Source organism: Panthera uncia, chromosome A2 (genome assembly GCF_023721935.1).
Source record: "Panthera uncia isolate 11264 chromosome A2, Puncia_PCG_1.0, whole genome shotgun sequence".
In the NCBI taxonomy this organism is placed as follows: Eukaryota; Metazoa; Chordata; class Mammalia; order Carnivora; family Felidae; genus Panthera; species Panthera uncia.
The window spans coordinates 144,482,396-144,506,812 of record NC_064816.1 but is presented as its reverse complement, the minus strand read 5'-3'; the positions used below and the strand labels follow the sequence as shown (position 1 = coordinate 144,506,812).

The window sequence follows — 24,417 nt, the reverse complement described above, 5'->3', positions numbered from 1 at the left end:
AAGACCGTGGTGTATGGCTTTGACAATTAGGAGGTTATTAGAGAGGTCTGAATGAGACTACTTTCAATAATCTCGCTTTGATCGGAGTCAAAAGCAGCAACTATGCATTTAGATTACTCTTTAAAGATATCTGATGGCAAAATGAACAACAAAAATAAGTTTGTTTGAGAACAATCACAAGCTATGAGGAAGGAGGAGACTAAAGACAGGTTGGCTGGCAGAAAGTCCCTGAACCAATGGGAGGGGTGGGATAGAGGGGTCTCCAGAGTCATCTGTTTTATGGGTGTCTGTTCTTCCAAGTGTGGTCCACAGACCAGTAGCATCAGCGTGACCTGGGAACATACTAGAAACGCAGAATCTCAGGAAACACCACAGTTCTAGGGAATCATAGTCTGCATTTAAACAAGATCCACAGGTGATGTGATTGTGGCACCTCACAACAACCAGGTAAGATAGGCATTACCGTTCCCATTTTTAGCTAGGATGAGACTCAGGCTCAAAGAAGTTGCCTGGGATAGCGGAGATGATTAGGGGCTCAGCCAAGTTTCTATTCGTAGACAAGTAAGTTCACAGGGATTTCTACTTTCACTCAATTCAGGAGAATTGTTTCAGGTGGTAACGCCTCTGACAATCAATTAATCACAGGTCTGTAGTTCTAGTGCCATCAGCTTTGAGTTTGTTGTTACAGCGATGGTCGAATCCCTTCCTGAGCCTGGGAGGCCTGGCGAGAAACCACGTTGACAGCATTGGAACTTCACTTCCCAGCAAGCCCCGCGTCCTCCTACCGCGCTAGGCATGACGGGCTTCTCCTCCCGCTCTCTTCTCTGGCGGAAGAACCTTGAGGCGGGAACGTCAGCCAGGCGTAAGGGCGCGCGGCATCCTGGGATGTGTAGTCTGGCCGGGACCGGGACACCCCCTCGGATGAATGGGGCCGGAGCCGACTGCGAACTACAGCTCCTCGGCCGGCAGCGTCGGTGGCGGCTCCGGGGGAGAGCAGCGCTGCAGGGCCGTGGGGATGTTCTGTGCCGCGGCGAACGCAGCAGCCGGGCTTCTTAGGGTGGCGGTATAAGCGGGCGCCTGCTTGTGCGCGCTCGCTCTCCTTCCCCGGCACCGGTCATGCGCCCGGCGTTCGCGGTGGGCCTGGTGTTCGCAGGCTGCTGCAGTAACGTGATCTTCCTAGAGCTCCTGGCCCGGTAAGTGACCTTCGCGGGCCGCACCCCCGCTGGCGGCGCGCGGGGGCCCGGGTAGCACGGCCAGCGGAGTCGGCTGTCCCGTGGTCCCGCGCGCTGCCCGCTATCCCGTCCACCAGCTTCACAGCATCCCTCGGAGGGGAGCGCCCCGGGTGCCGTCCTCACGCACTGGGGACCGAAGCCTGCAGTTTTTCTCGTGACGGGTCCAAGGTCGGCAGGAAGCTCGTGGCAGAACCCAGGTTTCTTCCACCTCTTCTCGATCCCGTTAATGCCACGCGTTTGACTTGGGCAAAGCTTTTTGACTTCTAAAGCAGTCTGATTTTGTACTCGCTGCAAAGAAAGTTTCTTTAATGTGGCTCCCCAAAACGTTTGTTTTATTGGCTTTAGAGATGGTTGGGAGCACTCGACCCAGCATACCTCCCAGCGATGTAGTAGAGTGGATTTTTATTCAGAGAGCCCGTCCCCTTGACCAGAGGGAGGAATTCCAGCTCTAAGATGTTACAGTCTTTAAATTGAGAAGCATGCATTTGGAAGCGTAACTTTAAGAATGATTATGACACGTTCCCAAAAGGAAACCAGGTTGGCTTTATTGAGGTGGCACTCGATACTGAGTAGTGCGTAAAGTTCAGTGGATGGAAACTGTTGTTACAGAAAAGATAACAGGTAGACTAGAAAAGGCTCAGCATTAAAAAATCTCAAGTCTTGGTTCTGGGGTCTCCCTTTTCTGCCTGTAAAATAAAATAATATCTGTGGCCATATTTCTGAATCTGGACATCTCTACTGATCATCCGAACAATCTTGTGTACCAAATAGGTCAGAAATTATAATCTCTTTTACTGAAAGTGAGACAGGTCCCAAGAAGGTAGATGGTCTTTTACTGTAAATTTAAGTGGCAGAACCAGAACTAGAATCCAGGATACCTAAACTCTAGTCTAGTATCGTCTGCAGCCCCTCTGTAATTTTTGAACTTGAGCGTCCCACAGAATTTTGGTCAGTTTCTCACGTGGAGGCTACTGGAAATGTATTTTATTTTCATGATCCCATTGATAACGTCATTCTGAAGCAATCAGTTTACTTACGGTGTGGGTTAATTTTTGCTGTTAAAGAGCTTGAAATTTTATGCAGAAAGTGTTGATAAAGATCTGTCACTTCTTTGGGGAGTAGGTGGAGAGAGGTTTAAAAATGGAAAGAAAAATGTAGCCGGTTGTTAGTCTTACAAACTTCAAAGTAAGATCACTTCGGAAATTGACTTAAAAATGTTAAGATGATAAAATCAGGCCAGCCATGGAAATGAAAGAGAATGATAGTGTAATAGTTGTGGTGAATACGTCATTAAGTTAAATCCTACCAAAGGCTGTGTGACTTCAGAGTACGTAGCAACTGAAGGTCCTCTTGACTAAGTGTGAGCCCTTGGCTAAGTTACTTCACCTCCTGAGTCTGCTCTTTGAACTTCAAAAGGCTGGTGGTCGCTCTGCCAGACCCACAGGGTTTTGAAGGATTGAATGAGATGCACGTGCAAAGCGCCTGAAGCACACTGACCTTCCCCTTCTAAACTTTCAGTACAGGTAAACCTTGCTTTATGAGCTGCTCATGAAAAGCCGTGGATAAATCTAATGCTTCTGTGAATTGTAGGAGCTTCTATGTAGAACAGTCTGAATAATTTATAAACAAATCCTCCTCCTTTAACCTTTTTTATAAATCTGGCTCTTTGCAGTACAGCAGTGGGTTTTCATAAAGCTGTGAGGGGTACATTTGTTAATGTAGTGGGTGGCATACATCAGGCTGAGTAGTAGCTTTTTCCTGATTTGCTTGGGCAACTCACGACTTACCATGCCAAAGATCAATAAAATGAGAGCTGGTTGAACCAGATGGCCTTTATGGTTCTTTGTAGATTTGGCCTCCTCATCACTTTTGACTTTATCTTGGGACATCACGGTGGAAAGCTCATAAATTTTTATAGAGCAGGAACTCTGCTTCTCCTATGGCTTCCTTGGAACCATTATGTGCCCTAATAAAGAGGTAACTAGAACACTAAATACACATGAAAAGCTAGAGTGACCTGTAGGAAGAAGCAAGCGTCTTTATCCATCTTCCCCAAATTGGAAAATAAATTTAGGTTTTTCTTTCTGATTTTTGTATCTATAATTGGGACCTATACTAAAATAAAAAGCTCCATGCAGTGTACAGAACAGATGTGAAGTAATTAATGAATGGATGCCTTCATCTCCCTCCTGAAAGAGCTTGGAAACAGGATGCGCCCCTATCAGCTAACTAGCCAGGCAAGGTAGTGCGTGCCTTACGTCGGGAGAACAATCTGAAACATTTTCTTTTTTCCATTTGATTTGACAATCAAGTGCGTAACGTTGACTCAAGTAAGGAAGTTTCCTAAATCTAGAATAAGAAATACGAAAGGCGTAGATTTCTTTCCCTTCGGAGTTGCTCATCTTTGAAGTCAAAATTTGAATTCTTGCCAAAGAGAATTCGAAGTAAGAGAAACTGTTTGCAGTTGGTGATTATAATTTCTAAGGAATAAAGTCCAAGAGAACAAGTGATTTAGGGAGAAGGAGCCAAGTTTTTAATGCTGAAGTTTTAAAATGAAAAAAAATATGAATTATTCAAGTTAAAACAAATAGTTCCACTGGCAGCGGTGTGTTCCCGAAAACGCTGTTGATTTTTTAAAAAAAATTAATTATGTGAGTACATTAGAGAGATTTAAAAATCCTATGGAGATAGAGACGAAGTAGAATAGGGTTGTCAAGGGATAGGGGGAGGGTATGGGATTTCTTTTGGAAATGCCCTAAAATGGTAATGGCTGCACAGTTTTAAATATACGAGAAACCACTGAATTGTAAACAATAATATAAGGGAGTCTGCACGCATCATTTATGTGCCATGTGGCTCAGGGAGACTTACCTGAGTCAGTGCCACGTGGCCCTCAGTGCCCTTAGCAATGAAATGGGTGTAATAATAACTACCTCTGTAAAATAAAGATAAAATTAAAAATCATTATGCCTTTTCAAAGGTCCTGTGAGGAATACACTTGTGAATCATTTTTTGAAATAAATGGTTTCTTTTTATCTTTCATACAGTACTACTATTTTAGGTCCTATTTGCTTAAAGGGAGGCACCCTCCCCTTCAGCTCCTTGAGTGAAGGTCAGATGCTGTGCCCAGAGACTAGGGGCGTGAAGACGAATTGGACCTGGGCGGTCCTCTGACCTTCCCTGTGTGGCTTACTGTTTTCAGATTCCATGTTTGGCTCCCTCAGTACATTGTCACATCCTTAAGGGCTCAGGGATCAGGTCTTCACATTGGGAGCCCCCTAGCACCGAATTTGACACATAAGAGGTTCTCCATAATTGTCCTTTTGTTTTTTAATGTTTATTTATTTATTTTGAGAGAGAGTGGGAAAGGGGGAAGGGCAGAGGGGGAGACTGCATCAGAAGGGGGCTTTGTGCTGACGGCAGAGAGCCCGAGGCAGGGCTCAGACCCACGAACCACAAGATGGTGACCTGAGCTGAAGTCGAGGGCTTAACCAACGGAGCCACCCAGGCACCCCTCCGTAATTGTTCTTTAATGGAAATGACCTAATCTGTTGGTAAAAAGAAAACAGGAGGAAGGGAGGAAGCTTGATGAGCCCCTTTTGGGCTAAGTCTTGTGTTTGGTGTTTGATATATATTCTCTCATTGGATCCTCGCTACAAAGTGAAAACTGTTATCACTTGCATTTTTATAAGTGAGAAAAACTGGTCAAGATAAATGCCTTTTTAGAAGAGTTAACTATACTGTGATTGAAGGCCTTCAGTGTGCGAGATCCTAGGGCCTTTTTGCCTCTGTGGCACGCTATTACTTACTTTTCAGGGACTGGCTTGTCTACGATAAACTAGTGAGGTGAGATAGGAACTAATACTGTTCCCATTTTAAAAATAAGGAAACAAAACTTAGGGGAATAAACTTGTACTCTCACACAGTAAGTGGTAGAGACCTGGATCCTACATGTCATTGTGTGCTTTTTTTTTTTTCCTTTTTTTTTTTTTTTTTTTTTTTTTTTAATTTATCTTAGAGACAGAGCCTGAGCAGGGGAGGGGCAGAGAGAGAGAGGGAGGCCCAGAATCCAAAGCAGGCTGCAGGCTCTGAGCTGTCAGCACAGAGCCCGATGCGGGGCTTGAACTCACAAACTGTGAGATCATGACCTGAGCCGAAGTCCGATACTTAACCAACTGAGCCACCCGGCGCCCCAGCCATTGTGTTCTTTTAACCACCGTGGACTACAGTGGTTCTCAACTCTGTGAGAGCATATGAGAATTACCCGCACATCTTACATGGGTGGGTACACACACACACACACACACCTCCCCCCACATCTTCCGCCCTCTCCCTAGACCTACACTAGTGGTTCTCAGCTCTGGCTGCCCACTAGAATCACGTGGAAAGCTTTGAAAAGTCCGGGTTCCAGGGCCCTACCCCACAGCAGTCTGAGCGGACCTGGGGGAGGGGAGGGAAGCGGTGAGGCTTCTCAGGCACATGGGGTTTTAAAGAGCAGCCTAGCCTGAGTTGAACAAGAACCGTGCCAGGAACTATCTAGAGCTGAAGTACCTTCTCCCGTCACCCCTATGTCGGCTGATGGTTCTAATTAGCTCTTCAAGGGAGGTAGATGTCTTACGTGATTATTTATGGTTTTGTGCCGCCTTTATCCCTGTCCCTTGAACGTAAATGCTAAAAGAGATGGTTGAACATAAAGCAGTCGTTTTCAGGGACACCTCCACAGGCGGTAGAGACCGAAGAGGAACAGTGGTTCTGTTCCAGACGGTAAGCAGAGCTCTGCACGGGAGAGGCTCATGTTGAGTTGTCCCTTTTACGCCTGATGGGCATATTTAAGAGCTTGTCTGGTTGGCACTGCAGTTTAATCTTAACGCCACCAAGAGAGAATTGGGGTTGTTTTTAATAAATAGCATTATTTTTTTTTTATTTTTTATTTTTTTAACATTTACTTATTTTTGAGACAGAGAGAGACAGAGCATGAACGGGGGAGGGGCAGAGAGAGAGGGAGACACAGAATCTGAAACAGGCCCCGGGCTCTGAGCTGTCAGCACAGAGCCCGACGCGGGGCTCAAACTCACAGACTGTGAGATCATGACCTGAGCTGAAGTCGGACGCTCAACCGACTGAGCCACCCAGGCGCCCCTAAATAGCATTATTTTCAATGTGATAGTACATTTGCAATACAAGAATCCCTCTACTCACTAGCCTCTGGTAAATAAATGTCCTTGGTCAAGATGAGAACACAGAATATGAAGCCTGAAAAATACTGGTCATATGAGAAATCTGGAAGCTTCACGGAAACAAAGACAACGGTTTGCTTTGTGCTTCTTCCAGTGACTGAGCAGAACCTAATAGAAGACAGACTCAAAACCACAGGCCTTTTAAGTGACCAGTTTTCGCAGAGTGTTTCAAGAGGGAGGTCAGAAGGATTTTTTTTTTTTTTCTGTCTTAAAAATATGTTCCTATCAGTCACTGTGGAAGATTGCTCAACCCCGGCATGGATCCCTGAAGAGGTTCGATTCAGTTTCACCATCTGTCGAGTACCTGATAGATGTGTGTTAAGAGTTGTGGGGAACGGTAGACGATAGGAGTGTTCTTCAGTCTTTTCTTCGTTTTGCTCCTTATCTCTCCTTACTCCGGCCAGAGATCCTCTGTCTGTAGACATTTTCTTCCTGATCACCCCTCCGCAGATACATTAGATACCGGTTCATGTGCTGTATGCATATCTGTGCTTGAGACTTAGAAAAAGAGTATGAATCTCTCTGCCCCAAGAACCAGTTGTCCCTTGGGGACCTTATCTAAGGTGGTGGCCCTGTCACCAAAGCAGGTGCATGTCTTCCATTAATGGTAGTCTCCGTGGTTCCTGGTCAGGAGGCTACGTGAACGTTCCCGGAGACCTCGGTGTATTTCTGTGCTGGACTTTGCTGCTCAAGCTGACTGGGATCCTGCCTAAAGTCCTTGTGCTTCACTGAGGATCCCACATACGAGCACTTCCTCCAGCTTACCAGGAAAGTTGTATCATGGTTCTAAGAATGACTGCATCAGAGTGCTTCTTACTCGTGGCCTGCTACAACCAGGGAAGAGTGAAATAAGAAACCTTGACACTCTTCTCTCTGAGCTCGGTTGATGGTTGTGTGTGATCCACAGGCTGTGAAACCGGAGACAAAGCACAGTGGGTAACAGAAATCAGGCCTCCCTGTTATTCTGAACTATCAGTATAACAAGTGTTGGTGCCCTTTATCTCAGCTTTTCCTACCTTATTTACCTTTTTGTTATTTACTACACAGGAAGCATCCAGGATGTGGGAACATTGTGACATTTGCACAGTTTTTATTTATTGCCGTGGAAGGTTTCCTCTTTGAAGCTGATTTGGGAAGGAAGCGGCCAGCCATCCCAATCAGGTATGGCACATTGAAGTCTCTTTTAGCCTTTGTTTTTTTAAAAGAAGTTCAGAACTTTTCTGGTACCTAAAGGAGAATGAGGCATCTGTGTATAAGATCTGTGTCAAAGGTATTAGAAGAATAATAAGGGTAATTCATTTTCTGCATTTAATATGTTGTGAAACTACAGGGAGACTGTTTTTAGAATAAAACTCCTGTAGTTTCACAACATATTAAATGCGGAAAATGAATTACGATGGAGACAACACTGTGTGTGTGTGCGTGTGTGTGTGTAGTATATGGTTGGTTAAAGGCTTAGTGTGACCACAGTTTTTTTTTAATAGTTATGTATGCTATCCTCATGTTGGTAAAGTTACCAGATACACTAAGAGCGGTATTATTGTTCCTTTTTAAAAATGACGGGGTTTGGGGAATAAACAGAAATGGTGGTTACGCAGCCTTGTGAATACTGAACGCTACCGAATTATTCACTTCAGAATGGTTGATTTTGTGTTTCGTGAACTTCCCCTCAATTAAAAGAAAATGAAAGGTAAGCTAAGGCAAAATTGTTAATTCCAGACCTCCACCCCTTTGTCCACATTTGCATAACTGTACTCATGGGGTCAAATAGGAAACAGGACAGTTCTTCTAATAAACAGCGTGTTGGAAATTCAGCATTCTCGCTGAGATGGACTTGAGGTAAAAATGTAATGCATCCAGTTGTCAGTCTGTAGTAGAATTCTGCTACTAAATTCCTTTGACAGGGGTTTTCTGGTGTGAATGTATCAGAGGACTAGTTAAGGCTCATCCTTGTTGGTATTCTTTTGCAACATTCCTGAGTAGTCTGTTGTAGAGAATCTGGCTGAATTTTGTTACTAATATTGTACTTCTGAGTTTCCCAGTGCAATGCTAAGTATTCTTGAACACATTGTTTTCCATTGGCTTTAATATCGACATAAAACTTTCTGCTCCTGAGACCAACATTTCTATCCCAGCAGGAGCCCCAGCATTTTTGATTCCTCTGACCCTTTCCCCCTTCCTCCCACTATCTCTTTCCATTCTGGCTGCCACTAGCACAGTTCAGGAACACGTTCACCCTCATCATTAGCTTTTATAAATGGTGCCCTAGCTGGCCGGCCTCTTGTCTCCCACCCCTGCATCCCTGTATTTTGATTTCCTACCATTGTATTGTGACACCGCCCCCCACCTCCCCCAAGCACTCAGGGGTCACCAGTAGGCTCAGAGGGGAGCCTAGCTGCCTAACCTGCCTTTTGAGGCCCCCCCAGGGTCTTGCCCTAACAGTCGTCCATTGTTCTTTATCATAGCCTCATGCATCTATCCCTAATCAGGGAAACAGGGACCTGTCAAAAGGAGTGAATTATAAATCATGAATACCTTCTGGTAGGCGCTCTTTTAACTCAGCAGTGTCAATTTAGGGGAGTTGACAATGAGATTCTAATTTTGTTTGTGAAAAGTTAGGTGCGCAGGGAGATTGTTTATCCTGAAATAAAAGGTTGTTTAAATATCAGAGGTTGCCAAGTTACAAGGACATTAGGATGGCAAAAGTCTGGCAGTGAGGGGAATAGCCTTTATTCACATGTGCCACAGTCTTACAAATATGATATAAAGGCTTAGTGTTACTTTTTTGACAATGCTTTCCATGTAATATACATATCAAATAAACCTAATTCATTTAACAAGTGCTTTGAAATATTCTAAGTGAAAAGGACTTAATTTAGGAAGTTAGACAAAAATATTTTTTAAAAAGGTTTTCAAGCACTTCCCTAAATAAGATCACAGATGATTATGAAACCCAAACTTAAAAGAAGTTTTTAGTCTTACCTAAATCAGATCAAAAGCCCAAGAAGACTTTGTCCTTTTAACAGAAAGAAAACCAAATTCTTATTTAGTGCCAGCTTATAACTCCTTTTTTAAATGTTTATTTATTTATTTTGAGAGAGAGCAGGGGAGAGACAATCTCAAGCAGGATTCATGCTCCACACTGGCCTTGATCTCACAAACCTTGAGATCATGACCTAGGTGGAAATCAAGAGTCGAACACATACCCCAGTTGAGCCACAGAGGCACCCCCAAAACTCATTTTTTATTTATTTATTTATTATTTTTTTTTAATGTTTATTTATTTTTGAGACAGAGAGAGACAGAGCATGAATGGGGGAGGGGCAGAGAGAGAGGGAGACACAGAATCGGAAGCAGGCTCCAGGCTCCGAGCCATCAGCTCAGAGCCCGACGTGGGGCTCGAACTCATGAACCGTGAGATCGTGACCTGAGCTGAAGTCGGACGCTCAACCGACTGAGCCACCTAGGCGCCCCAAAACTCATTTTTTAAAATACATTTATTTTCATCTTAACCAGCTTGACCACACATGAAAATTCCTGTTTAAAGATTCTTTTTTCTGCAAACCTACAACTTTTTTCCCCCTATGTTCCTATTTTGTCCTATGTTTTTTCTTTTCTCTTTAAACAACCAGCCTCGTTTTAGGACAAAACGACTTCCTTTCCCCTTAACAAAAACTGTATTGAAAGAGAACTTCTGCTGACTCCATTTTGACCTCAAATTCTAGCTGGGTTCTTCTCTCTAGCTTGTCTCTTGGCTCAGGCTGACGACCCAGCGGGCAAAGTGTCCCATGAAGGGAACTGAAACTGCCCCCTCAAGCAGTAAGGACCCTCCGGAACCAGCAAGACCCCGCCCATGATTGACTCCAAGATAGTGGCCAGTTTGACTCCCTCTGCCCACCTGCACGTACTCACCCACTTTGCCCACATTTTCTTTATATAAACCCGAGAGTATTTTCAGCACTTCGGCGATGGTCTCTCAGATGCTAGTCCCCTGTCTTCCTGCCCTTGGCATCACTGAAATAAATTCCTCGTGCCACCACCCCTCGTCTCTCTGCCTTTGGATTCCCTCAGTGGCCAGTGGCCGAACCTGGTCTGTTTGGGACCCCCAGAGCCACGCGTGCGCTTGTGCACGCCTGTGCCCCAGCTACATGATCTCCCTTTCTCATACCTTTTTCTCCTGAAAACACACCCTACTTTCCTGCCATACAGAAATGTTTTCCTTATTATTTTTATTTATTTTTTATTTTGATTATTTTTAGTAGCTTTAATTACATACATTGATTAGAATTGAATACATTTCAAAATTGAAAAAGCGTATGCCTTTTAAAATTTTCCAATGCAGTATTAACATCCACATATCTTTTAGTTTCTCTGCAGTAAGAGGCCAAAATTAGAGAAACTTATGTTTAGTAATTAATGTTTTAGTATTTTGTCTTATTTGGAAATGATCTAGATCTTGTAAAAGTTTTTATTTTAATTCCAGTTAGTTGACATACAGCATTACAGTGGTTTTTCAGGTACAGTATGGTGATTGAGCAGTTCATGGATCACCAGGTACTCCTCATGACCAGTGCACTCCTTAGCCCCCATCACCTACTTCACCCATCCTTCACCCCCCACCCCTCTGATAACCATCAGTTTGTTCTCTGTAGTTAAGAGTCGGCTTCTTGGTTTTTCTCTCTCTCTCCCAAAGGGACTGCAATCATATGGTATTGGTCTTTCTCTGACTGACTTCGCTTAGCATTATATCCTCTAGTTCCACCCACGTTGTTGCAAATGGCAAGATTTCATTCTTTTTTATGGCTGAAAAGATTTTCATTCTTTTTTATTCTTTATTCATCAATTGATGGACACTTGGGCTGCTTCCGTATCTTCACTATTATAAATAATTCCGTAAACATCAGGGTGCATGTATCCCTCTGAGTTAGTGTTTTTGTATTCTTTGGGTAAATAGTTTAATTACTGGATCGTAGAATAATTCTGTGTTTAACTTTTTGAGGAAACTCCCTATTGTCTTCCACAGTGGCTGCACCAGTTTGCATTCCCACCAACTGTGCAAGAGCGTTCCTTTCTCTCCACATCTTTGCCAACACCTTTGTTTCTTGCATTGTTGACTAGCCTTTCTAACAGGTGTGAGGTGATATCTCATGGTAGTTTTGATTTCCATTTCCCTGATGATCAGTGACACTGAGCATCTTTTCATTGTCCGTTGGCCATCTGTATGTCTTCTTTGGAAAAAAATGTCTGTTCATGTCTTTTGCCTATTTTTTAATTTTTTAATTGGATTATTTGTTTTTGCTGTTGAGTTTTATAAGTTCTTTATGTATTTTGTATACTAACCCTTTTTCAGATATGTCGTTTGCAAATATCTTCTCTCATTCCATAGATTGCCTTTTAGTTTTGTTGATTGATTCCTTTGCTGTGCAGAAGCTTTTTATTTTGATGTAGTGCCAATAGTTTATTTTTGCTTTTGTTTCCCTTGCCTTGGGGAACCTGTCTAGAAAACTGCTACAGCGAGCATCAGAGAAGTTACTGCCTGTGCTCTCATCTAGGATTTTTATGGTTTCTGGTCTCACATTTAGGTCCTTGATCCATTTTGAATTTATTTTTGTGTCTGGTGTAAGAAAGTGGCCTAGTTTCATTCTTCTGCATGTTGCTGTCCAGTTCTCCCAACGCCATTTGTTGAAGAGACTCTTTTTTCCATTGGATGGTCTTTCCAGCTTTGTCAAAGATTAGTCGACCATATAATTGTGGGCCCATTTCTGGATTTTCTATTCTGTTCCACTGATCTCTGTGTCTGTTTTTGTACCAGTATCCTACTGTTTTGATTACTATAACTTTGTAACGTAATTTGAAGTCTGGAGTTGTGGTGATGCCTCCAGCTTTACTTTTCTTTTTCAAGATTGTTTTGGCTATTAGGGGTCTTTTGTGGTTCCATACAAATTTCAGGATTGTTAGTTCTAGTTTTGTGAAAAATGTTCTTTGTATTTTGATAGGGATTGCATTGAATGTGTAGATTGAATGTGTAGATTACTTTGGGTAGTATTGATATTATAACAATATTTTTTCTTCCAGTCCATGAGCACGGAATGTCTTTTCGTTTCTTTGTGTCATTTCCAAATTTCTTTATAGTTTTTAGAATACGGGTCTTTCACTTTAGTTAAGTTTATTCCTAGGTATCATATTACTTTTGCTGCAATTGTATATGGGATTGTTTTCTTAATTTTTCTTTCTGCTGCTTCATTGTTGTATAGAAATGCAGTAGATTTCTATAGATTGATTTTGTATCCTCAGACTTTACAGAATTCATGTATTAGTTCCAGCAATGTTTTGATGGAGTCTTTTAGGGTTTTGTGTATAGAGTAACATGTCATCTGCGAATAGTGAACATTTTACTTCTTCCTTATCGCTTTGGATGCTTTTTTTCTTTTTGTTGTCTAATTGCTGTGGCTAGAACTTCCAGTACTAAAATGTACTGGAAGTACATTTTAGTTGAATAAAACGAGTGGGATGGATATCCTTATCTTGTTCCTGATCTTAGGGGGAAAAGTTCTCAGTTTTTCCTAATTAATGATGGTTGTAGCTGTGGGCTTTTCATATATGACCTTTATTATGTTGAGGTGTATTCCCTCTACACCTACTTTGTTGAGAGTTTTTATCATGAATAGATGTTGTACTTTGTCAAATGCTTTTTATGCATCTGTTGAAATGATTGTATGGTTCTCATCCTTTCTCTTATTGATGTGATGTATCATGTTGATTGATTTGTGAATATTGAACTACCCTTGCAAACCAAGAATGAATCTTACTTGATCCTGGTGAATGATTTTTTTTTAATGTATTGTTGGATTCAGTTTGCTAGTATTTTTGTTGAGGATTTTTGCATCTGTGTTCATTAGAGATGTTGGCCTATAGTTCATTGTGTCTCTCTCTCTCTCTTTTTTCTTTTTTGTGTGTGTGGTGTCTTTATCTGGTTTTGGTATCATGGTAATGCTGGCCTCATAGAATGAATTTGGAATTTTCCTTCCCTTCTTTTTTTTTTTTGGAACAGTTTGAGAAGAATATGTATTAACTCTTCTTTAAATGTTTGGTAGAGTTCACCTGTAAAGCCGTCTGGTCCTGGACTTTTGTTTATTGGGAGATTTTTTTATTACTGATTCAGTTTCTTGTATTAGTCTGTTCCGGTTTTCTATTTCTTCCTGTTTCAGTTTTGGTAACTTACAAGTTTCTAGGTATTCATTTTTTCCTAGGTTGTCCAATTTGTTGGCATATAGTTTTTAATATCCTCTTACAATTGTTTATATTTCTGTCATGTTGGTTGTTATTTTTTCTCTCTCATTTGTGATTTGATTTATTTGGTTCCTTTCTTTTTTTGATAAGTCTAGCTAGAGGTTTATCAGTTTTATTAATTGTTTCAAATAACCAGCTCCTAGTTTCATTGATTTATTTTATATATATACATATATATGTATATATACGCATGTACTCACACAATACATATATACATATATATATATATGTATATGGTTTCTATATCATTTATTTCTGCTGTAATATTTATTATTTTCATTCTTCCTCCTGGCTTTAGGCTTCATTTGTTCTTTTTCTAGCTCCTTTAGATGTAAGGGTAGGTTGTTTACTTGAGATTTTTCTTGCTTCTTGAGGTAGGCCTGTACTGCAATAAACTTTCTTCTTAGGGTTCCTGGGTGGCTCAGTTGGTTAAGCATCTGACTCTTGATTTCAGCTCATGTTGTGATCTCATGGTTTGTGAGATTGAGCCCTGCATGGGGGCTCTGTGCTGTCAGCACAGAGCCTGCTTGGAATTCTCTTTCTTGCTCTCTCTCTGCCCCTCCCCTGAGCTTGCTCACTCACTCTCTGTCTTAAAAATAAACTTAAAAAAAAAAAAACAAAAAACCTTCCTTCTTAGAACTGCTTTGCTGCATCCCAAAGGTTTTATTTATTTTTTTACGTTTTCTTTTAAGGTTTATTTTTGAGAGAGCTTGCACACGTGCACGTTTGGGGGAGGGGCAAGAGAGAGAAGGAGACACAGATTCTGAAGCAAGCTCCAGGCTCTGAGCGGTCAATGTAGAGCCTGATGTGGGGCTCAAACTTACGAACTGCCAGATCATGACCTGAGCTGAAGTCGGCCACTTACCTAAATGAGCCACTTCAGGAGCCCTATCCCAAAGGTTTTAAACCGTTATGTTTTCATTTTAACTTGTTTTTGTGTACTTTTAAAATTTCCTCTTTTATTTCCTGATTGACCCATTCACTGTTTAGTACCATGTTATTTAACCCCCACGAATTTGTGATCTTTCCAGATTTTTTCTTGTGGTTAACTTCTAGTATCATAGCCTTGTGGTCAGAAAAGATGTATGGTATGACTTCAGCCTTTTTGAATTTGTTGAGGCTTATCTTGTGGCTTAATATGTGATCTGGAGAATGTTCCATGTGTACTTGAAAAGAATGTATTTTGCTGTTTTAGGATGGAATGTTCTGGATATGTCTGCTAAATCCATCTGTTCCAGTGTGTCATTGAAAGCCATTGTTTCCTTGTTTGGTTTTCTGTTTAGATGATTTATTCATATAAGTGGGTATTAAAATCACCTACTATTATTGTATTATCAATTAGTTCTTTTATGTTTGTTATTAACTGTTTTATATATTTGGGTGCCTCCATGTTGGGTGCATAAATATTTACAGTTGTTAGATCTTGTTGGATTGTCATTATTATTATTACTTAGTGTTCTTCTTTGTCTCTTGTTATAGTCTTTACTTTTTACAGTCTTTATTTTTAAAGTTTAGTTTGTTCAACATAAGTGTTACTGCTCCAGCTTTCTTTTGACATCTATTTTCATAACAAATGTTTCTCTATCCCCTCACTTTTGATGTGTGGATGTCTTTAGGCCTAAAATGAGTCTTTTGTAGGTAGCATATAGAGGGGTCTTTTTTTTTTTTTTATTCATTCTGTCACCCTGTGTCTTTTGATTGAAGCATTTAGTCCATTCACATTCAAAGTAATTATGATAGGTATGTATTTATTGCCATTTTATTACCTGTTTTCTTGTTTTGTTTGGGAAACTCTTTCTCTCTGTATTCTGAGTGATAGCCTTACTGGATAGAGTATTCTTGGTTGCATATTTTTCCCATTCAGACGTTTAAATATATCATGCCACTCATTTGTGGCTTGGAAAGTTTCTGCTGAAAAATCCCAATAGCCTTATGGAGTTTCCCTTATATGTAACTCTCTTCTTTTGTTTTGCTGATTTTATTTTATTTTATTTGCTGCTTTAAAATTTTTTCTTTATTAGTGTTTTGCCATTTTAATATAATATGTGTTGGTCTGGATCTCCCTTTGTTGATTTTGTTAGGGGTTTTCTGTGCCTCCTGGATCTGGATATGTTTCCTTCCTCAGATTAGAGAACTTTTCAGATATTATCTCTGAAAATAAACTTTCTACCCCTTTTTTCTTTCTTCTTCTTCTTGTGGGAATCCTATAATGCAAATGCATTTATGTTTAATGGAGTCACTGAGTTCCCTAAGTCTGTTCTCGTTTTGCATAATTTTTGTTGTTGTTCAGCATGGTTACTTTCCATTACTGTATCTTAAAGTCTAGAGAGTATTTTTATGATCATGGCTTTAAACTCTTTGTCAGGCATATTACTTACATATATTTCACTTAGATCTCTGTCCATGGCCTTGTCCTGTCATTTGGGACAGATGTCTTTGTCTTTTCATTTTGTCTAAGTCTCTGTTCCTATTTCTCTGTATTAGGAAAGTCCGCTATGTCTCTTGATCTTGAGGGTATTGGCCTTCTGAAGAAGAGGTCGTGCAGTGCCCTACAGCGTAGTGTCCCCTGTTACCCAGGGCCTGCTGCTTCAGAGAGTTTCTCCAATGCGTGCTGCTCGTGCTTCGCTGTTGTGTTCTGACTGCTTTATCCTTCAGACCTCTGCAGAGCCTTTCTTTGCCTGTTGTGGGCAGTGTTTAGTCTCTGGCCTGAATGTGGTGTGCTTTAACTAGTGCTGCGGTCTGCTTGTGAAATGAGCCACTGCTGCTGGAACCAAGGCCCTGCCAAACTTCCAGGTCAGAAGATAGTTGCTGTGGGCCCGGGTTTGGGGTGGTCTTCTGGGGGCCCGCCTTGCTGGGTCTGAGGCAAGCATGACTGGGAGGGGCAGTTCCAGCCTTGTCAGCAGGTTAGGTGGCCAGTGTCTGCTGGGCTGGTTCTTGGACATGGTTCTGTGTTTATGCTGAGGGACAGCGGAGGGAAAGCCTCCTGCCAGTTCCTTTGTACCCCCAGAGGGGTCTCTGTTAGCTGCCTCTCTGGGACGAGTCTCAGAGGAGCAACTAACCTCAGCACTGTGTGCCCCAGGCACTCTTCAAATCACTGTATGTCCTCAGGCTGTTTACCCTGCCTTGGGTCTAAGAGCAGGCCCAGTGCCTTGGGGCTCTGTTGGAGCCAAGCCTGCTGACCTTTAGAACTCCAGGCTTTAAGCCTGGTTGCGAGAACTCATGAAATTCAGCCCCTCTCACTGTCCAGGCCAATTGCTGTGGGGATTCGTTTTCCCCATGCTCTCCCCATGTAATTGTAAAGACAGGTCTGTTTTAATTAAGCCATCAACCTCAAACTAGCTTTTATCTCGAATATTTTTTTTCAGACCATGTGAACTTGTAGTATGTTTGGGTTAGTCTGTTCCCACGTGTTACTCTATCTCTTGTCCTTCTCCGTGACCACAGCTCCTTCCCCACCATAGTGGCCTGGATTCATGTCTCTCCCAAACCTTATATCCGCACTTCCTACCTTCTTTGATGTGGCTCTTCTCTACCTTTAGTTGTGGACTTCGTCTGCTAGTCTTCAGGTCAATTTCTGAGTATTTAGGGTGATTTGATAGTTTTCTAGTATGAGGAGAGCCTAGGATCTTCCTGGTGGGGTTTTGGAGTGATGGTGGGGTTCAGAGCTGATGGCCAAGAAAGAATTCTTGAAGACGGCTTCTGTGCAAAAAGGTGATTTTATTAAATAAAGCATGGGACAGGACCCCTGGGCAGAAAGAGTTGCACTGGGGTTACGTACTGTGGAGTTAGGAGAGATTAAGTCAAGAGGAGGTTTTTTAAAGGGATTTTCCATATGCTAAAGATAATTACTGGAGGCCTAGCTATTATCAAGCTAAGGTGGTTTTTCCCTCTAGGAAAGCATTATCATTAAGACCGAGGGAGTTCATGGAGGTTAGGCTATTGATAAGATTGCCTTTTTCTTGTAATTTACTGAGATATTTGTAAACTGATGGAGACTGTCAGTTTAACCATTTGTTTTCTGTCCTTTGCTTTGTTCTTGGGCAGCAAGGAGTGCCTGAGGAATATAAAACATATCCCACCTAGGGATGGGGGTGGGGGGAGATAGTTTGTAGGGTGTCAGCTTGCCTTATGCTCCTTCATCACTTCTACTTCCAGAAATGATCTAGATTTTTAATGATTTTAGCTTAACTCATCATTTAACCTAACTCAGCAAAACTTTAAGGTTTTAGCTTACCAAAAAAAAAAAAAATGGGAAAACTCTATAAGTAGACATAAATATCATAGAAAAGCTCATTTATAAACTCTTATGTTGTTTAATTTACTTGTCTTTAATAACTGTGATTATTTTTGAGTAAGCTCTATGCCCAGTGTGGGGTTTGAACTTGACCCTGAGATCAGTCGCATGTTCTACCAACTGAGTGAGTCAGGTGCCCTGGTAACTATTTTTAGATTACCTGTAAAAGCTGTATTAAACATTAGACAAAGTCAGCCATTATCCTAAGCTATTAATTTTTGTTGACAGATCTTATAAGAGACAACATGAACTTACTTGGCTAGTAAACTCAAGGAGAATACGTTTTTATATGTAGTGTTTTAACTGTAAAGACATATCTGTTTTAATTAAGCCATCAACCTTAAACTAGCTTTTATATCGAATATTTCTTTTCAGACCATGTGAACTTGTAATACGTTTGGATTAGTGTCTGAGAATTTTAGAATGCCCAATCCTTACAAGTGCTTGCCCTCAAACCAACTGAATAGAGCTCTTACAAATTAATTTTAGCAATACCATCTAGAAGTAGAAAATAGCACAGAATTACAGCATGTAAATGCAGGTACACGTGAACATATAGACAGAGAGCCCTTATAGCTTCAGGTTTTAAAGTATTGCTGTGAAATAGGTACGGAATTTACTAATTCTAAAAGTTAGATCCAAGTTGTTTTTCTGGTAGGTGGGATAAGGTTATCAGTCTAGATAGCTAAAGATTTTTCTAGTATTTATGAAGACACCTAAGATTTGTATTTCTCTTTGGCAAGTTGAGCTTCCAAATAACCTCTCCTCCTTTTGTTTTTTCCTTTTTTCTTTTTAAAAATTTTTTTAAGAATGTTTTTTTTTTTTTTTAATTTTTGAGAGAGAGAGACAGACAATGAGAGTTGGGGAGGGGCAGAGATAGAGGGAGACACAGAATCTGATGCCTGCTCCGGGCTCTGAGCTTTCAGCACAGAGCCTGTCACTGAGCTCCAACTCACTAACCGCTAGATCATGACCTGAGCTGAAGTTGGAAGCTTAACTGTATGAGCCATCCAGGTGCCCCACCTGAAATTTGCATTTAAAAAAATTTTTTTAAATGTTTGTTTATTTTTGAGAGAGACACACACACAGAGTGTAAGTGGGGGAGGGTCAGAGAGAGAGGGAGACCGAGAATCCAGAGCAGGCCGCAGGCTCAGAGCACGATGCAGGGCTTGAACTCACAAACTGTGAGATCATGACCTAAGCGGAAAGTTGGACGCTTAACTGCTTAACCGGCTGAGCCACCCAGGCGCTTCTGAAATTTGCATTTTAAAGGGAGGGACCAGATAGAATTTCCTAGAGAAGACCTTGGAGAACATTGGACATTTACATCTTAAAGGCACGGAGAAAGAATAAAAGCTTCTTTTACTAGGATTTTTGTTCCCTTAAAGTCAGAATTTTTACACTTACAAGACTTTTGAGATAGGGTAGGTTTGGGGATTGGCAAAAGGGATTGGTAGTCTGAATAGTTTTGAACCACAGCTCTGGTTTTGTAAAGACTAGATTTATAAAACAAGAACAGCTATTAATTCCTCAAAGAATTGGATTGTCCCCTAAATGATATCAAACTACTGACACACCCATCTAGCTATAAGAGTATCTTCTTTGGGCGGCTGGGTGGCTCGGTTGGTTAAGGTTGGTTAAGCGTCTGACTCTTGGTTTTGGCGTCTCACGGTTTGTTAGTTCAAGCCCCATCTCGGGCTCTGTACTGACAGCATGGAGCCTGCTTGGGATTCTCTCTCTCCCTCTCTCTCTATCCCTCCCCTGCTCGCTCTCTCCGTCTCTCTCAAAATAAATAAACTTAAAAAAAAAAAAAAGAATGTCTTCTTTCAGGGTGCCTGGCTTGCTCAGTTGATAGAGCCTGTGACTCTTGATCACAGGGTTGTGAGTTCCAGCTCCTGGGTATAGAGATTACTTTTAAAAAGTCTTTTTAAAAAAATGAGAATGTCTTCTTTGTCTCCAGGTTCATAATAGCTTGGGGGAGAAGGCCTTGACATAAAAATTGCTGTCAGGCTCTGAATATCAGCAACCAGTTCTTGATTATAAAGTTATTAAATCCTTTCAAATATTTTGTCAGGGCAAACAGTAAATAATTCTGGGAGGATTAAACAATGGACCCAAGAGGGGTCCTCAGAAAGGGTGTAAAAGATACTGTCTTGGGAGAATCTAGAGTCATTCTCAACAATAGCCGAGGAAAAAATCAACTGCCTGCATGCCCCAGGCAGGCAGAAAGCCAGTCAAGTTCTTAGGATATAAAAGGAGACAAGCAGGGAAATAGCTGTTTCCGTGAGAGAAAGGATCAGTAACCATTGGAACTGGATTTGGAAAGGAAGAGACAATGCAGATTTTTATTTTCCTCTCTCAGCTGGGCTCAGGTAATATATTTACAAAAACTCTTGAGGATCCTCCCTAGGTTTAAGAAGTTACTCAACTAAAGGGGGTCCTGGGTGGCTCAGTTGGTTAAGCGTCCGACTTTGGCTCAGGTTATGATCCTGCAGCTCACGAGTTCAAGCCCTGTGTCAGGCTCTGTGCTGACAGCTCAGAGACACAGAGCTTCAGATTCTCTCTCTCTCTCTCTCTCTCTCTCTCTCTCTCTCTCTCTCTTTCTCTGTCGTTGTGCCCCTCCTCCGCTTGTATTCTCTCTCTCTCTCTCTCTCTCTCTCAAAGATAAATAAACATTAAAAAAATTATTCAAGTATGGACCTTAGTTTGACCTTTGACCATGGAGTGAAAGATATCTGAAGAGTATCACCTATAGCCTCAATTAGTCTTATTCTGCAAGTGACTGCTGAATAGTCTCTTTAGAGTAAAAGGCAGTTCACCCAGGTTGACCAGGATGAGTACTCAAAGGATAGAGGGGAACAGTAGGGTTACACTGGCCTTACAGTCTTGTTTTAAGTACCTTTTCTCAATTTAATGAGCTTTTTACACTGAATCTTTTTAATAAAACTTTGGGAATTTTGAAACGTTTTGGAGGCTTCTGCTTGCCATGTAAAAATAGGTATCCCGTTGTGTCTAATTTGGGAATCCTTTCTTTCAAATGCACTTCTTAAATGGCCTTACCTAACTGGAACGCTCTCCATCCTGGCCATTGTAATTCTAGGTTCTTTTTAGTATCGCTATTTGTGTTGCTGTTCACAGCTTCTGGCACCATAGTTTTTAGACCTAAAATAGGCAGCCTTGCCAGAAGGTGGTGGGCTTGACTCTGTTGAATTTAAGGATCTCCAGGCTAAGCCTTTGTTTACACAAAACGACCAACAAAGACGTGTCCCTTAACACACCAGGAGTCAGCAAAAGATGTTAACCCTGCACTGGCCAAGAAAAGACCAGGGACAAAACTGACAATTGCCCACGTAGACCAAACCAGCAGACTCCCTTCAGGGAGACTGCGCACTGGAAAGGGGTAAAGGACTAAAACTCCAAACTCTGGTAAATGGGGGGCGTGGACTGGAACTGGGGAAGGGATTACAATGTGGTACTGCAGACCGAACCCAGAGCTAAGGACCAGTGCTGTTAGATCCTCCTGTCCCTCTAGACCTGTTAACTCTGTTCTGGGAAGCTAATCAGATTGGTAGCTCAAATGCAGAAAGAGCAGAGCTGAAACCAGGAGGGACTTACCGCTGGCTCTTGGAAATGGCCAGAAAGAGAAAACTCAGAAGAGTTCTCAGGGCGCCATGCCTGTGTTTCTGCCTATCCCTGAACACCATCAGAAGTTCCCTTTGGATCCTGACGTTGCTACCAAATGTGTTTAGAAAAAAAATTTAACCAAGTGAACTTGAAGATTTAATAGGCTTTCTTAAACTCTTCATGAATGGACAGCATTCTATCTAGCAAGTAGAGGGGAGCTCCACCAAGTAAACAAGAAAATGGTTTTTAAGGGCAGAGAGAAGGCATTTATTTAAAAAAAAAATGTTTATTTATTTTGAGAGAGAGAGAGAGAGAGAGGAGGCCTTAGCTGTCAGCACAGAGCCCTATAGGGGACTCAATCTCCTGAACCATGAGATCATGACCTGAGCCCAGATCAAGAGTCAGATGCTTAACCAACTGAGCCACCCAGGTGCCCTCAAAGAGAAGGCATTTTAAAAAAAGAAAGGAGGGACGCTTGGGTGGCTCAGTCAGTTAAGCATCCGACTCTTGGTTTCGGCTTAGGTCATGATCTCCTGGCTCGTGAATTCAAGCCCAGTGTAGGGCTCTGTGCTGACAGTGTGGAGCCTGCTTGGGATACTCTCTTTCTACCTCTCTCTGCCCCCCTGCCCCCCACTTATGCACTCTTTCTCTCTCAAAATAAACTTTAAAAAATTAAAATTAAAAAAGAACGGAATTTATTAGCAAGATGTGTGCTGTTTAGGCAAGGTTGCCTTCTAAGGGGAGTAGAAGGGGTCTATCAGTAAACTCCCTAGTATTGACCAGGAAACTCTACATTGACTGGTTCAGGGTTACATTCTTGGGGGATAGAAACTGCAGTTGGGTTAGGAATTAAGTCTTGGTTTACTGACTTGGGTCCTTAACCTATGTGACACTGTTTGGGGCCTGTGGTTTTCTTTTGATAACCAGTAACTTTGTGTGTAATGCTGTGTCCTACGTTCATCGTGAAACTTGTCAAACTCTCCAGACTGTGTTAGCTTAGCCCTGGCATGGCTGCTTGTTAGGGCATTCAGCTCCACGTCTAACCAGCATCATCAAGTAGATTCTTGTCTAGGAAGATCACTGGAGTCTCAGTGCTGTGGTTCTTCACCCGTGAAAAGATGAGAAAGGTGGGGGGGGGGTGGGTCTGTGCTCAAGGACTTTGAACATGTCCTGAAGGATTTGGAAGCACTTGCTTTCCTTTGCCATGCATTCTTTAGTCATTTATTTTAAATATTTTTTTTTCCTTTTGAATGTATGAGGTTGAATCATATGACATTGCTGCTTTTCAGCCCTTTTGACCTACCAAAAAAATGGCAGTTTCATATGGCTTAACCTGATAGGGATGAAAGGCATTTGAAGTATTTTCTAGATAAAAATGGGACATACAAGTGCAAAGTTACTTATTTCATTCAATTCATTTATTTGTTCATAATTGTTCGTTTGTATTTGTCCCTTTATCTTTCTAAGTGATTAGGGTTACTGATTTTTTTAAATTTTTTTTTAGCTTTTGCTTTTATTATTATTTAAAGACCTATAAACTGTCAAAAACAGGGACTGTGATTTTAAATACAGATCTATGCCAAATAATATCCTCATTAATTTGGAGGCCACTGGTTCGGAATGTGAGATAATCTTAACAGTCATCCTTAATTTAGCAAATCTTTACTTTAGAAAAGAGTAGTGAAAATTAATAGGAGAAACAAGTGTGTAGAAGAAATAGTTGAGAGAATTGACCATTCCATACAAAGAACTGATGATGATAATTGTCCATTCACTTACAAAAATCTGTTGAGGGGCGCCTGGGTGGCTCGGTCGGTTGGGCGTCCGACTTTGGCTCAGGTCATGATCTCGCGGTCTGTGAGTTCTAGCCCCGCGTCGGGCTCTGTGCTGACAGCTCAGAGCCTGGAGCCTGTTTCAGATTCTGTGTCTCCCTCTCTCTCTCTGACCCTCCCCCGTTCATGCTCTGTCTCTCTCTGTCTCAAAAATAAGTAAAAAAAAAAAAAAAAATTAAAAAAAAAATCTGTTGATGTCTATCAGATAACATTTTTTAAAATGTTTATTTATTTTGAGAGAAAGAGTACGTGCACTCAAGCAGAGGAAGGGCAGAGAGAGAGGGAGAGAGAATCCCAAGCAGGCTCGTGCTGTCAGCCCCAGAGCCTGACACGGGGCTCGAACCTATGAACTGTGAGATCATGATGTGAGCCAAAATCGGTAGTTGGCCGCCTAGCCAACTAAGTGACCCAGGCGCCCCATCAGATAACATTTTTTGAATACTAGTTTTAAATTGCTTGAAAAATACTTAGAGAGTGTCCTTGAAAAAGATTAAAATAGTATTCCTCGAAACATACTCTGTAATTCAGACTTTTTCCATCTTAGTCTAGCTTTGTGATGTATTTTTTATGTACTTAGTATTGACTTCACATTATAATAGTGATACAGTCTCTTAATATAGAGGAACTAAAACAAAATAACCTTTCTAACTACAAAGATTGATTTCCTTCTACACTTGATTTTCTTGAAGTAGATTTTGTGTGATGTGCTGTGATGTCTGCATTTCAGGTACTATGCTGTGATGGTCACCATGTTCTTCACTGTCAGCGTGGTGAACAACTATGCCCTGAATCTCAACATCGCCATGCCCCTGCATATGATATTTAGATCTGTAAGTGCTGCCGGCTCCCATGTGTATGTTCTTTCAGAAGATGAAGCCAAGAGGGTAGATTGAACACTTGGCAAAAGT

General features: G+C 41.5%; 1 protein-coding gene across 1 annotated transcript in view; it reads left to right on the top strand.

The window, feature by feature from the left end:
* Window positions 1-872: 872 nt before the first annotated feature.
* The window catches only part of SLC35B4 (solute carrier family 35 member B4), a 35,972-nt gene continuing 12,427 nt past the window's right edge, over window positions 873-24,417 (top strand). Inside the window, exons 1-3 of the mRNA XM_049643030.1 lie at window positions 873-1,193; window positions 7,517-7,630; window positions 24,237-24,339. Of these exons, the coding sequence (XP_049498987.1) occupies window positions 1,117-1,193; window positions 7,517-7,630; window positions 24,237-24,339 (294 nt within the window). The 5' untranslated portion in view covers window positions 873-1,116. The remainder of the gene's footprint in view (window positions 1,194-7,516; window positions 7,631-24,236; window positions 24,340-24,417) is intronic.